Here is a 15374-nt window from a genome sequence, read left to right as displayed (position 1 = left end):
CTTTTGGTAGTGAATTGCTGGCTCCATGACAGATTTGTGTACTTTTCACATTACAATTTGCTCAACAATTAGAGGAAGTAGGCTTATTGTTCAGCAGCAAACGTGGGTGATTAATTGATTAAATGGAGATAACTAACAAAAACACCATTATCTCCGCCCCACTCTCCCATCAACTATTTACAAGACACTTTTTTCATGGGAAAGAATACATTTCAGTTAATTAAATGCCTAATTCTTCCTGTTTAGAGGGAGAATATCACTGGATTCTGGGTTATGGCAAGAACCGTTAAAGAATTTGGGTGCTTCTATTGCAATACCTATAATGCAATAATATGTTGGCTGAAGGAACTGACAATAGGTTAAATGGGGGTACTTTAGAGGGCGTATGATAACCAGGCCAGTGTTTGTTTCCTTTTCAGATTTGGATTCTGGCCCATACAAATCTGTTGACATTTATTTTTCATTAGATTAAAGGGGCCACTCCACAAGGAAGCATCCATACACTGCTGCAGTAAAGATGATGACACAACACACTGAAAATTTCATTTAACATCCAAGTATTTGGTGCTTCATTCATGAACCAGTCATGCATTTATTCCTCTAAATACTCTGGCATGTGGACCATCAGGCTTTACAGCATGAGTCAAGAAATGTTTTAATGGTGTAAGAATATGAGCCATCAAGGGGGAAGGGCTCAGGTTGGATCCACCTTTTTTGTATACAATGAATATGTACAATCAATTCAATAAATATGAACATATTCTTTGTGACTTTTTCTGCATACACACCATACATTTAAAGCACATGGCTTCCCCCCAAAGAATCATGGGAGACGACGTAGTTTGCCCTTCACAGAGCTACAATTATCAGCACCCTTAAAACTACGGTTCCCATGATTCTTTGGGGGAAGCCATGGTGTGCTGTATGCAGTATTTATTAAGCACTTGAAATACAAAGCTGATCAATAAAGGCTGATTCACACATGCATATTCAAAATCTCATCTGCTGAGAACTCATTACTTGGCAATTCGCAGCTGAATGCTCGAACCACAGAAAAATATTGCATATGTGGCATGACAAGATCTCTGTGTGAGGTCTCCCAGCAGTGAAGCTTTTTATCACATGTGAAATAGCAAACTGTTTGATATTACAATAATGAACAATGAATCATTGCAGTAATCTGCAATGATGATCTGAGTTCCCTCCACTCACTAGCCTGCTTAAATAAATGGGTCAAGAATTCCCGGTGGACCAGCAGGCTCATTCAGCAGTTGCACTCGGTGAACAGGTCCATTCTGAAGCAGTCACAACACCTAGCCATTAGCCGCTAAATCCCATTGGCGCTTTATGACTCAGGAACATCCATTGGCTAAACTCCAAATTAGATTACTCTTCCCCGACTACGCAAAAATCCCTTGGCAATTTTAGTCTGAGAGGCTTATTGTTAGTTAACTGTTATGTAATATTGAACAGCCTCCGTACAACAGTATTAAGGGAATCATATCCATGGTACTCTGATCAATAAACACCACATTAGGAAAGGAGATCACAGGTCCCAGTAATTTAATTTTCGGTGATAAATTAAATACAGCTGGTCATGGAATCCCCCTTGTAGTGCCATTCATAATAACATGATCGCTTCTATCCTGCTACTGTTAAATTCACCTGCCCACCCTTCATTGTGCAATTAGATCCTGTGCTTCAAAACCCAAAAATATGTGGGGAATGTATATGCAAAAGAACATCGGTGCTATCTGTGTAGACCAGGGAGGGGAACCTTTTTCAACCCAAGGGCTGTGTCCTTCTGGCAGCCACATGCAGGCAATGGGCAGAGCGGGAAGCAAAAGTGGGAGGAGGAACAACTGCAATTTCTAATTTGCACAGTAGATCACATTCCAACCACATACTAAGCCAGAAGTTTCTATACATTCAAATGCTAATTTCACTATCCAGGTAAGCAAGAGTAACCATCCTAGCTTAATAAAAAAATTCCTTCAGTAGCACCTTAAAGACCAACTAAGCTGAAGAGCACATTCCAGTCAGCCAAAGGCATTTAAAGTGTGTACAAAGCAGGGATAGCTAGAGACCTAAAGGGCCACATTTGGCTCCCAGACCTGGGTTTCCCCAACCCTAGTGTAGACAAAAGTGTATATGTCATTTTCAATAAGTGCTAAACATCAGTCCCTCCCTCCCTCTCTCTCTGGAAAACTGCTTCATAGATCCATTCTTATTTCTCAGATTCTTACCATATTAAGGCTTTGGGAAGTAAAGTTACCATACTTTTCCATGTATAAAACTTGGTTTTATGTTGTTTCTTTTACATAAAAATGATGTTTAAATTTGGGGTGGTGCTGATTGGTGGCTGCTGCGACAATTGGGTGGGCAATAGGCTGCTTTTGCTGGCAATGGGAGAGACATTAGGAGGCTGTTGCAAAGCGCGTAAGTGTTAGCGTTGGCCAGGCAGATGAGTGATTTTCGGCAATCCCCCCCCTAAAAAGCTCAACTCTCGGCAATCCCCCCCCATTTTCTTAATTTTAACTCCCCAAAAATAGGGGGCGTCTTATACATGGGGGGTGTTATACATGGAAAAGTGTGGTACTTTCATGCACAGCCTGCTACTACTGTGCTCCCCCCTTGTATTTTCTCACAGGTGTCAGATCCCTTTCTGTTGCTCCCAGTTGTGAGGAAAGGACATCTCTTCACAATCAATGTTCAGACAAGGGTAACTAAAAGGGAATCAAGCAGGTGAAAGGTTGTTTTCTGCTGCTCCAGAGAAGCGGACACGGAGCAATGGATTCAAACGACAAGAAAGAAGATTCCACCTAAACATTAGGAATAACTTCCTGACAGTAAAAGCTGTTTGACAGTGGAATTTGCTGCCAAGGAATGTGGTGGAGTCTCCTTCTTTGGAGGTCTTTAAGCAGAGGCTTGACAGCCATCTGTCAGGAATGCTTTGATGGTGTGGCAGGGGGTTGGACTGGATGGCCCTTGTGGTCTCTTCCAACTCTATGATTCTATGATTCTAGGTCTATCGACTCCCCTATGAAGAAAGGTTGCAGCATTTGAGACTTCTTAGTTTAGCGAAAAGGTGGAGTTCCAATGAAGCTGTGTGCTAGAACATTCAGGATATCAAAACTATTGAACTCCCTCCCACAGAAGGCAGCGGTGGTCAACTTAAAAGGTAAAGGGACCCCTGACCATTAGGTCCAGTCGCGGACGACTCTGGGGTTGCGGCGCTCATCTCGCTTTATTGGCCGAGGGAGCCAGGGTACAGCTCCCGGGTCATGTGGCCAGCATGACTAAGCCGCTTCTGGCAAACCAGAGCAGGCACACGCAAACACAGTTTACCTTCCCGCCCGTGCGGTACCTATTTATCTACTTGCACTTTGATGTGCTTTTGAACTGCTAGGTTGGCAGGAGCTGGGACTGAGCAATGGGAGCTCACCCCATCGTGGGGATTCGAACCACTGACCTTCTGATCGGCAAGCCCTAGGCTCTATGGTTTAACCCACAGTGCCACCTGCATCCTCGAAGGTCAACTTAGATGGCTTTAAAAGATGAGTGGACAAATTCATGGGGGAAGAGGCTCTTGAGAGCTACTAGGCATGATGGCTATTTTCTACCTTCTAAGGCATTATGCCTCTGAATAGCAGCTGATGGAAATCACAGGAGGGGAAAGGGCTCTTGTGATCAGATCCCACTTGGAGGTTTCCCAAAGGCACCTGCTTGGTCACTGTGGTTAGAGGATGCTGGGCTTAGACAGGCCTGATCCAGCAGGGCTCTTCTTATAATAGTTTAAAGGTATTATAAAAAAGTACATCATTTTGTAAGCATTATCATGAAAACGCCTCTCTCTAAGAACACAATTTCGTTCCACTTGTTTCATGCACTGACAGGCACCGCTGCGGCCAAACATTTTGCTGAAGTATTTCCTAATGCGAGTTTGGGGACAGGGAGGTGGAACAGCATATATATACAGACAACAAGAGGCAAAAGGAAAGAAAGAACTGAGTGTGCATTCACATCCCACCCCCTTCTTCAGCCTAAGTTAAGCTGACCTGCCCGGAATACAATTTAGCGCACTAAACACTATTAATAGCCATTTCACAGCATTCAACTCCTGCTGTGTTTCTCAGAGGCTTCAGCTAATCTCAACTCATTCTATATAGAAGCAATGTGAATCAAAATAGAAAAGGAAAAAAAGTCACACTGAGCCTTTATGGTGTTTCTTTCCTTAAAAATCAGAACAACGGTGCAAAGGTTCAATTCTATTATACCATTGGGGAAGGGACATAGCTCAGTGACAGAGCACCTGCTTTGCATGCAGAGGGTCCCAGGTTCAATTCACAGGTAGGGCTGGAAATATCCCCCCACCTGAAACCCTGAAGAGCTGCTGCCAGTCGGTGTAGACAATACTGAGCTGGATTGACCAAAGGTCGGACTCAGTACAAAGCAGCTTCCTATGATCTTCTGTTCTCAACATTGCATTTGAGGGGAAGGGACAGCTCTCTGCATTTCATTAAACACACCTCATTACTACTGCATATATTCTAGCAAAGGAGCTACAGAAGTGTGAAATAAATCCCCCACATGTGGAAGCCACTGGATGGGATACGAGGAAGACAGGAGGACATAGAAAAGTTTTTAAAACACACATCTACAATCTAAACTGAAAGACAAGGGAGCTGCTCTGTTTTTCTTCTGCAGCATTCCAGATCAGTTTGGCTGATCTCTGCCTGTTTAGGGAAACTGTTAATGTTTAATAGATTATTGTATCTTAATGTTTTGTTGGAAGCCGCCCAGAGTGGCTGGGGAAACCCAGCCAGATGGGTGGGGTATCAATAATAAATTATTATTATTGTTGTTGTTGTTGTTGTTGTTGTTGTTGTTGTTGTTGTTGTTGTTGTTGTCTTCATTGGACTATGCACAACAACGTCCTGGACAGCATCTTTCCCTGCCTGTCCTCCCTCCCCAAGCCTATTACAAAACTTACCTGCTAGAGGTTTCTGGCCAACAGCCTAAGTGGAAGAAGGTCCAGAGATATGAAAGGTTTAAGCCTTCAGTCTTTTCAAACCAAGGACCCATTTTTGGCTCACACATATGACTGGGGACTCGCTTCATAATTTTTTTACCAAACATTTATATGGAAGGTAAATGGCGTTTCCGTGCGCTCTGGTTTCCGTCACGGTGTTCCATTGCACCAGAAGCGGTTTAGTCATGCTGGCCACATGACCTGGAAAGCTGTCTGTGGACAAATGCCGGCTTCCTCTGCCTGAAAGTGAGATGAGCGCCGCAACCCCATAATCACCTTTGACTGGACTTAACACTGCGATCCAAGATACATTGAGAGCAAGACACCACGAACTCCGCAAATGGAGAGGCATTCCGTGTTACATTCAATAGGCAGAAACTGGAAGGTCAATGAAGCTTGCCTTTCTTTGGAGGAAGGCTTTGAGGAGTGATCCAAGTTCTTTTTCAAGATTTGACTCAGGGTAAATATGCAGGCATCTCTTTTTAAAACCCTTTTAACTTCATTTGCTGCTTTAACCTGCAATCCTAATCATGTCTACTCTTAGGTATAGCAAGTTTTGACTGAGAACTGGGCATGGGGAGGGGAGGTATAATAGTTCTGTAATGGTTAAGTGCCATTTAATTTAATACATGGTTAGCAGAAAATACTTCCCAGGGACACCCCCCCCCCAAAGGATTCAAAGTTTGTTGTCTTTCTTATGTAAATCAAGGGAATGCAGTAGCAAAGAGAATGGAAGTGGCAGAGGAAATCTGAAGAGAGTGAAGCAATACTGGTGTTCTAAGGTTTAGTGCCTTTGACGTCATTTTCTTTTTACTGTTTAGGCATTTCCATGGCACTCACATGGGGGGGGTGCCCCCTTGAATAGCACAAAGATTATGGGAGCAACTCAGCAAGGAATTGGGTGAGCAGACAAGTCAGAATGCAGACTGGCTTCATTTTTATGCTGCTTTCACAAACCTGGTTTGGGCAGGGTCACAGAGCAGTCACAACCCCACAAATTCTGTAGTTATCAACTGCACCCTTCCAGAATTTACAACTTAAGTGACACATACAGGGTGGCGCTGTGGTCTAAACCGCTGGGCCTCTTGGACTTGCCGATTGGAAGGCCAGCAGTTCGAATCCGCACTACGGGGCAAGCTCCCATGGCTCTGTCCCAGCTTCTGCCAACCTAGCAGTTCAAAAGCATACCAACGTGAGTAGATAAATAGGTACTGCTGTGGCAGGAAGGTAAACAGCATTTCCATGAGCTCCGGTCCTCCATACAGCAGTAGCGATTTAATCAGGCTGGACACATCACCTGGAAAGCTGTATGTGGACAGACACCGGCTCCCTTGGCCTGAGAGCTGCACCCCATATTCACCTTTGACTGGACTTAACTGTCCAGGGGTCCTTTACCTTTACTTTTTACCTTACTATGAAACTAATGAAGCCTAAGCTTCAGGACCCCTAATCTCAAAGGGACTCCAGAAGTTATTTTAGTCCACATTCTTCTTCTTCTTTTTTTAAAAAAAGGGTTTAGTAGTCCCATTTGATTCATTTTGTTGTTGTACTGTATATATTTCAACAATCCCTCAGTTTGAGAGTCAGTAGCACAGATGTTGTAAAGGTTGTTATAAACAACCCCATTGAAGAATATAACAGTGGTTACCTAAACGTTAGATCAAACCTATCCATTCAAACATATCCATCCAATCAGCCCTGAGTGCTCACTGGAAGGACAGATCCTGAAGCTGAGGCTCCAATACTTTGGCCACCTCATGAGAAGAGAAGACTCCCTGGAAAAGACCCTGATGTTGGGAAAGATTGAGGGCACAAGGAGAAGGGGATGACAGAGGACAAGATGGTTGGACCGTGTTCTCGAAGCTACGAACATGAGTTTGACCAAACTGCGGGAGGCAGTGCAAGACAGGAGTGCCTGGCGTGCTCTGGTCCATGGGGTCACGAAGAGTCAGACACGACTATAACGACGAAACAACAACAACACCTAAACGTTGTTTCTGGTTGTGTAGAGGCCGCCATAACAGTTCAAGCTTCAGGGCCCACATCCACCACTGGGCATATACAACAGGAACCAGCAATATCATTTGAATCTGCATAATGCATACTCTTTCCATAAACTAAGCTGTGGCAACAGCAGTGTGGGGTAGAGTCACAGAGGCACTCTCCCACCCCTGGCATTGCTGCCGCTCACCTTGATGGAGCTGCAGCAGGGTTGTGGCAAGGTCAGAGCTGTGAAAACAATGAAAAGGAAGACCAGAAGCTGTGAACAGAAGAGAGCTACGGTATAATGCCAAAAGCCCCGCAGTATGCAAAATTCTTAATCCCTATTACTTTTAATGCTTATATCTGCCACTCTCCTGACACCCCGACTCCAAGTACCCTTCTCCACAGCAGCCTCCTCTTGCATTTCCAGGTTGGCTACTGGCTGATGCTGTGAGCCCTTTAACAGCTCAAATCTGCACAATTTGTAGGCAGCTTTTACACTTCCGTCCCCGGTAATCATCAACTCAGTTTATAAAACTATGAATGTCAAAAGGCACAGGGTAGCCACAAACATCTATCAGGAGAGGAAACACCAAGACCCAATCCAGGTATGGCATCTTAAGGTACCTTTAACGTTTGAGGAAAGGGGCTGGGGATTTGGAGAGCAATTCTCCCTGTTTTGTGGCTAATGTAAAAATAAATAAAGTTCTCCCAGATCCTTCTCTGTTTCCTGCTCAGTCAATAAATCTGCACAAAGAAAAACATATGCTCTTACAATAGCCCCTTTGCCAGCAGGCACACAACCAGCTTGGCACATGTTGTGCAGACCACCAACTACAGCAGCACTTCATTATAAGCTGTGCGCAGGGTGCCAGATGGGAAGAGGAAAACAGGGAGCCAGCCAAGGCAGACTGAAGTGATGGCGCTGGGCCAACTTCACCACTGATGGGGTGCAGACCTACCATACCAGCATCCTCTGAAGTACAGGGAGGCCTTCATGCTTTGCTCCACAGAGTTAGGGCAGAGGTGGGTGGGAGGAGCAGAGAAAAGAGATAAACAATAACTCAAAAAAGTCATTTCCATCTGAGAGTTTGTCCAGAAATAGAGGCTTTGCCTGGTTTCCGAGATAGAGCATTAAATTACAGAGCATTCGGAGATTCTCAAAGTTCTCAGTGATTGCATTTTTTTATCGATATCCTTTGACAAAGACTTAAACTTGTGGAGAACAGGACACACACACACAGCTCGTGGCGAAAGTTAGGAGGTCAGATTCAGGGAAAGTGCTCAGAACATAAACCCCAGAACTCAATATGCATGATAGACAAAAAGTATCTTGCTAGATACTTTGCCTCAGATCCACTGCATTTCAGGGGTTGCTTGACTAGTTGCCATGCTCCCTGACCCCTGGCCATACCGGCTGGAGTTGATGGGAGTTAGGAGCCCACTATGTCTGGCAGGCATGTGAGGAAAATGCTATAGTTCAGGCATCCCCAAACTTCGGCCCTCCAGATGTTTTGGACTACAATTCCCATCTTCCCTGACCACTGGTCCTGTTAGCTAGGGATCATGGGAGTTGTAGGCCAAAACATCTGGAGGGCCGCAGTTTGGGGATGCCTGCTATAGTTCATCTGTCATTACGGCACTTCAAGCAAAATGTCCACAGGAAGAGAGTTGAAACCTAGCATAGCAGGAGAAATGAGTAAACCAAAGAAAAAGACGACAAATCAGAAGACAAGAGAGACCAAGACAGAGGTCAATAATCAGCTAAGCATACCTCTGGTTACTTAATTTCCCACACGCCAGCACACACATGATTTTCTATTTCTGAACTGTCAATAAGAAGCAGACGTGTGATGAAAATACAGGATATCGTTCTCTAATCTAACAGAAGGTTTGTCAAAGGCCCCTTGGCTCCATCAGGATCTGGCATGGCTTGGCAACCCAGACAGAAGAGGAAGGAGAAGATGAGCCTAAAGGCTGGTACCCAGGGATGGTGGCGCTCCCCTTGTGACTCAAGATGTTGGAGAGGGGGAAGCAGAGCTCCTGGCCCACCCCAGTGCCCCTCCTGCGGAGTGCAGGGCCTCATTAGGGAGGGAGGACTTCAACCAGCCAGTGGGAGGGGCTGAGCAGGAGATGATAGTGGTGATGGAGGTAGAGTCAAAGGTGCAGGACACAGTGTTGTCACCAAGAACCAGGTGCCAACTTTGTAGGTGGGATCAGATGCACCAGCTCAGACAGAACACAGATTTGCATATATGGTGAGCGATTTGAGCTCACCCTGCATCATCTTTAAAAGCTTGGCGGGAGGGTGCTGACAAGTGTTGGGACATCTTTGTTGCTCCTGTTCAGTTCTGCATCTCTTGTCTTGCTCGTATACATTGGAATCATGACTTCCAGATTCTGTGCTTGCTGCTATCTTTGTACCGTTTATAGCCAGAATAAAAATCTCTTCCTTACTCCCAAGTAAGAGTCAGTGTCACCGTGTTTTGGGATGGGAGCATGACAAGGCTAAAGAAATGAGCAGTTGGACAGAAGGTCAGAGTGTATGTCTTGTGATGAAAAAGACGCACATCTGAAGATAGTAAGATAGTAAGTTTTCCTGTGGGAGGTCAACCTGGTGCTTTAATTAAATAGAGGGAGGGCATCCTAGTTGCTGTATGAGAATGTAATAAAGAAAGGCTAGGTTTTTTTTCCAGGTCCCAGAAAAAGAACATCTCTCTCGATGTTCCACTCTTCCTTTGCATGCAGTGGAGCTTTCAAAGCCCGTGCCAGAAATTTGGAGAGAATTAAAATGATAAAATCAACAGAGAGAGAAAGAAATATATTCAATTGGCCCAGCGCAAGAGATTTTTTTCCAGGAACACAGGTAAAACATCCAAGGGTAATTAATATTTACTGGGCTGATCAGAAGAACATCTGCCTGTCCTTGTACAGTTAAGATTGGATTTTGTTGCCGTCATATATATATATATATATATATGTAAGGTAGGGGCACTGACTCACATTTTAATGCTTAACGCAATGATACGCTCATGGCTTTTATAAATATAAATGCAGTCAAATGCAGCAGCATTTTATTGTACTTTTTACAAAGCAGATGGCAAATATCAAAGGCCAAACTGTAGCCTTTGGGCATACTTCAAGGGGCCCAGAGAAATATTTGGCTTGCTAGAGATACTCTGTCTGCATCTGAAAAGGCTCTTCTCTATATATAATGATTTAGTAATGTGCACTCGCACAATAGTATACAACACACAGCTTTTTCAAGCATTTCCAGGTCATTGATTTACACTGGCCCCCTTACAGACCGAACCTTTCTAATTCAATTAAAACCTCAGCCCGGCCAATCAATACAAATGCAGCCTGCCTTTCTTTAATGCATACAGAGCAGAGGCCACAGCTATGGGCAAAGCGAGGCCCAGGAGGCAAATTTTGCAACCTACAAGCCTAGTTTCCATTCCAAACTAACACTGCCATAAACACTCATAGCTCCCTGCCCGCCCCCCCCCCCCAAAGCTTGGACACAGTCCAGATTTCAATACAATCCAGGGACAGTTTCACACATGGCTCCCCCCCTCCCAAACAGAAAGATAATATCAGCGTAGAAAAAAAACCCAGAAGCACAGCACCCCTTGAGAACTGAGGCCAAAGTATTGTATTTTTCCACAAATGTGTGGGTCCGAAAGTGTGAGCCCTTCCAGGCACGAGCTTCATTTCCAAATGAGACACTGAGGTATCGCTAACTGGTTGCTGGCGACAAGGTTTTGTTTTTTACTTAGCAGGGAATCGGGATAAAAGAGTGGGGGTGGGTGGGAATACTGGCTGGCCTATCGATGCCAGCAATATCCTGTGGATACTGCAAAAGACTTGCATGCCATAAGGAGTTGTCAAGCCCACATTAAACACCCTTCTTGGAGCACCCTAACCCTATACAGTGGGGGGAGTGGATCTGAGGTTGTGTACACACCATAAATTTAAAGTGTACCCCCACCCCATACAAGAGTCATGGGAAATGAAGTTTCTAAAGGGCACTGGGAGGTGTAAATTATGGCTCCCAGGCAGAAACCAATATGTTTAAAATGCATGGTATCACAGCCTGACCGAATGACCAATTGTCACATTCATACCACATCTGACATTAAACTAGGGTCGGCTCAATCTGTCTACTCCCCATCGGGTAACATCTGATGTTTTTACCCACAGTTCTGTTCCATTTCCACATTTAAAAATAAATAAATAACAACTCTCAAAATATGCATTTGAATGTGTATTTACATGGGTATGTATTAAATTAATATTTAAATTTCACTTAAAATATTAGGAACTGTGTCATAAGGCTTGGAGAAGCACAAAATATGGTGGATACCGTACTTTTCTGTGTATGAGACGAGGGCTTTTCCTAAAAAAAAAAAAATGTTAAAAAATGGGGGGTTGTCTTATACACGGTCATTGCATATTGGTGATATGGGATTGGTTGCTTCCGCTAGCCTTGTGTGTGTTATTGGTGGCTGCGACAAGGGCTGGTGTTGATTTGCTGTCGCTGTGGCAATTGGGCAGGTGATTGGCGGAACAGCTTTTGCGGCGTGCCGGCCCACTCCCCAAATAAGCTCAACAACTCTGGGCAATCTCTCTCCCCCCCCCCCATTTTCTTAAGTTGGAGCCCCCAAAATAGGGGGCGTCTTATACACGAGGGCGTGTTATACACAGAAAAAAATACAGTATGTGCTGGTGGATTAGCCTGAGATATGTGGTTCAGGGTAGTATTTGCCTATGCTTTACTCCGAGTACACCAACCCAAACTAAGGCACACAACTGGGGCTCATCCACACTTCTACTTGTCCTGCTGCTTTTCTTCAGGAAAACCACTGAACGCCAATCAGGTTTTTTTCTGGATCAACATTTTCTGGGGGAAAGCACGGCAAATACCAAACCTCTCTAACCCATGCCTGGAAAGCACAGAACAAGCAGAAAACCACTTGGACCCATGCTTTCCAGGCATGGGACAAGTGTAAGGGTGGAAGAGCCCCAGGTTAGGTGCATTAATTTCAATAGGTCTACTCTGAGTAAAATTCAGGTGCATACCACTCCCAGCTGTATCCAGGGCGTTTTTTTCCAGCCAGAACTCAGTTCTGGCACCTCTCAGGTGGGCACCATTGCCATTATAAGACAACAAGGGAAGCGTTCATTGTGAGTTCTGGCATCTCTCTTTCTAGAAAAATAGCATTGGGTGCATCAGAACAAAGAAAGATTGCTTTTCTCAAGCGTGCCTGTTCAAAGGGTCTGCAACAACTTGACTTGAATCTACTTCAGTAGCAGCATGCCCATAAAGTTTTGAGCCTAGGAATGCTGAAAGCGGGAGTTTGCCTGAAGCAATTAAGAGGGCTCTGTGTGTGTGTGTGTGTGTGTGTGTGTGTGTGTGTGTGTGTGTGTGTGTGTGTGTGCCCCCTGCCCATCTCAGAGTCATTGTATACCAGCTGCCCCATGATAAAGAAGAAGAGAGTAAGGCAGGCAGGGCCTGTGCCAATTGCTCTGTTTCCTCACTGCCCCTCTTCCCAGGCCAGGGCCAACTTTACATTTTGTATCGTTTATGGTAGGCATGTCCAACTCCCAAGAAACTGTGATCTGCTCCCACTATTAAAAAACTTGGAAGTGATCTACCCATTGGATTGACCAAAGTTTTGAGCTGTTTTGGGGGAGCAATACCCCAAGTTGTTGTTTTTTGGGTGATTGCTCAGGATCACGCGATTGACCAGGAACGGCCCGTGATTGACCAGTAGATCGCGATTGACCTGTTGGACCGCCCTGATTTATAGGGTGGGTTTTATAATTGGTTATTGTTGGGGGTTTTTAGAATCGTAAACCGCTTTGGGTGCCTTGTCAGAAATCATGGCAAATACACAACTGGCGGCTGGTGCGGGTGACACTTACCACAAGCTCAGAGAACCTTGCATTGAGCTCCTCCGCTGGTGGGATTGGCACAGAGAACTCCAAGAATTGCAGGGGGTTATTGTCCTTGAGGTTGATCTCAGGCAAGTCACTGCCCCCAAAGCAGCAAAGGAACCCCAAAGCATGACGATTCCTTTTTCGGGGAGCCATGGTCATCGTGATGTGGGGTGCTATCTAACAATCATGATCTGCGGAGAAAGCAAGAAAAGAAATATAACCAAGAAGCCCAAACCTTCTTAGCGTCTTCTGTAGTAATTAATAAGCAAGTTTTTGAAAAGAAATGGGGATGATGTCAAGGCAGATTGAATGCCAAATGGCTGAGTTTCTTTATTGCACCCCCCCCCCACACACACACTACTCTCAAAACTCTATTCTTAAATAAAAATGAAAATAAAGGGAGGAAAAAAATTATATAAAGACAATTACAAAATAGTAAATGTAGAGATATTGACACAAGTCCCTCACATAGCTATTTTTTCCACTAACTTTTATCCTAGGAGAAATTTCCCCTTCTTTACATACAAAAACTGAGCAAAAAATCAAGAATAAGGTGCTAAATGCTTATGTACACACCTCCAAATTAAATATTTTCCACAACCTGAAGGTTTATCACATTGATCTGGGAGTATGATAGATTAAATATGTCAGAATGAATTATATGGATGAGTGTTTTCTTCAATTTTTCCATTCCAGAAATTTATTAAAAGGGGCCATCTTTCAATAAATTGATCTTCTAGTTAATGAGCATAATCTCTTCTTCAATAAATTGTTTTAGTAAAACAAGCGAACCAAAAAACAAAAAAGCAGATTCCCATACTTTACCTGTAAGAATGGCAGGACACTACAAAGCTCTTAGAATGTCTGGGCAATTTTGTTGGTTTTAAAGACAGACACATTTTGCAATCATAAGAGCTTTTAAACTAAATCCCAGCTGGAGGAAATGGAAACACTACATACAGCAAAGGCTCACCACATATAGGTAAGTCTTAAATACAAGAACTTGGGTCCTACAGGAGAGCCCAGCAAACCTCAAACTAAAACAGCAGAGAGACACTGGAGCAGACTATCAAAGGATTTCAATTACAGGTAGGTCTGCCGTAGTTGAAACAAACAAAAAAATTCCTTCCAGTAGCACCTTGTATCTGAAGAAGTGTGCATGCACATGAAAGCTCATACCAATGGCAAACTTAGTTGGTCTCTAAGGTGCAACTGGAAGGAAATTTTTTTAAAGGATTTCAATGTCTCATTCACTAGGAGCCAGAGACCATTTTGAACCCATAGGCAAATTTCTGGTGGGGGGTGTCACATGCCTGTGATGGACAGGGCAAAAGTGGAAGGAGCAATGGTTGTGATTTTTGTACACCAAAAGTAATTATTTAATTCCATCCATGCAAAAGCCAGAGGTTTCTAGACAGGCAACTCTCCATTTTCCATCTAGGCAAGCAAGGAACATTTGGACCAGGGTGCCAACTTAAATAAAATAAGATGGGGGGGCAGGTAATCAATCACAAAATGTAGCACATGCACACCATTTGAAAGACAATGCCTATCAACTTTGGGGAGCATTCCCTCAAATATTTTACTTAGGGGGCCAAAGGGACCTCAGCCCCTAGGAGTTGGCTCCTATGATTTGGACACATTCCAACCAGGCAAAAGCACTGGTGGAAGGTGTGGAGGAGAGCCAATGAGGGAAAGGGGGAATGAAGGCAGCCTAGAGAGAGTTTCAAGGGATAAACTGAGAAGTCTGGGTGGTTGTGTTTGGCCCCTGGGCCCAAGGTTCCCTACCACTGCTATACAGTACACTTATTGCTGTTGGGTGAAGGTTTCCTCGTAGGGGGATATCATGGGCTTCTGGGAGTAGAGCAAAATTCTAAAATCTTTTGGGTGAGGGTGTTTATTTCCCCCTTCTTTCCAAACAGTGGATAAGCACACCTGGCTCTTCCAGATGCTGAAGCTGCTACTGAAGTGTGCTTTGAAAGGCAGAAATAGCCATGGGTCTGGTGGGACAATGCATAACACATTGCTGCCACTTGGAGCAGCATGGACCAGGTTTGTTAAAAAGGAAAAACAGACAGAAGGGGGAAATCCATCCCTAGCCACAGTGTGTTAGTCCTATGAAATGTTCCCCAACAGCTAACCAGTCACATTCCCCAATCTTTCCAAACATTTCCCCCCTCCCCGGGCCCCTTACCCCAGAAGCCCCCCAAATACGGCTGGTCCAAAAGCTCCACCCAGTCCTAACAATAATGCATGGAGAATGTGGAATAAACCCGTTGAGCTTGAACTCCAACTACAGAAAAGTGAGTACGACTTCTTAAGATTTAACCGTTACGTGGTGGGGCAACTCCCAGGATAGCAGCTCATTGAAAAAATGATGTTTTTAACTAATGTTATTCCCTTTCTGTTGCATATG

The 15374-nt window shown here is 44.3% G+C and overlaps 1 protein-coding gene across 4 annotated transcripts in view; it reads right to left on the bottom strand.

Annotated features, from left to right (window-relative positions):
- The window catches only part of DAAM2 (dishevelled associated activator of morphogenesis 2), a 217002-nt gene that overhangs the window by 115899 nt on the left and 85729 nt on the right, over window positions 1-15374 (bottom strand). For all 4 annotated transcript variants that reach the window (XM_035108128.2, XM_035108129.2, XM_035108127.2 and 1 more), the window contains one exon: window positions 12944-13149. In XM_035108128.2, the coding sequence (XP_034964019.1) occupies window positions 12944-13117 (174 nt within the window). In that variant the 5' untranslated portion in view covers window positions 13118-13149. The remainder of the gene's footprint in view (window positions 1-12943; window positions 13150-15374) is intronic.

The sequence above is a fragment of the Zootoca vivipara genome, chromosome 3, assembly GCF_963506605.1.
Source record: "Zootoca vivipara chromosome 3, rZooViv1.1, whole genome shotgun sequence".
In the NCBI taxonomy this organism is placed as follows: Eukaryota; Metazoa; Chordata; class Lepidosauria; order Squamata; family Lacertidae; genus Zootoca; species Zootoca vivipara.
The sequence above is the reverse complement of the archived record's forward strand: the minus strand, read 5'-3'. Positions and strand labels throughout refer to the sequence as shown.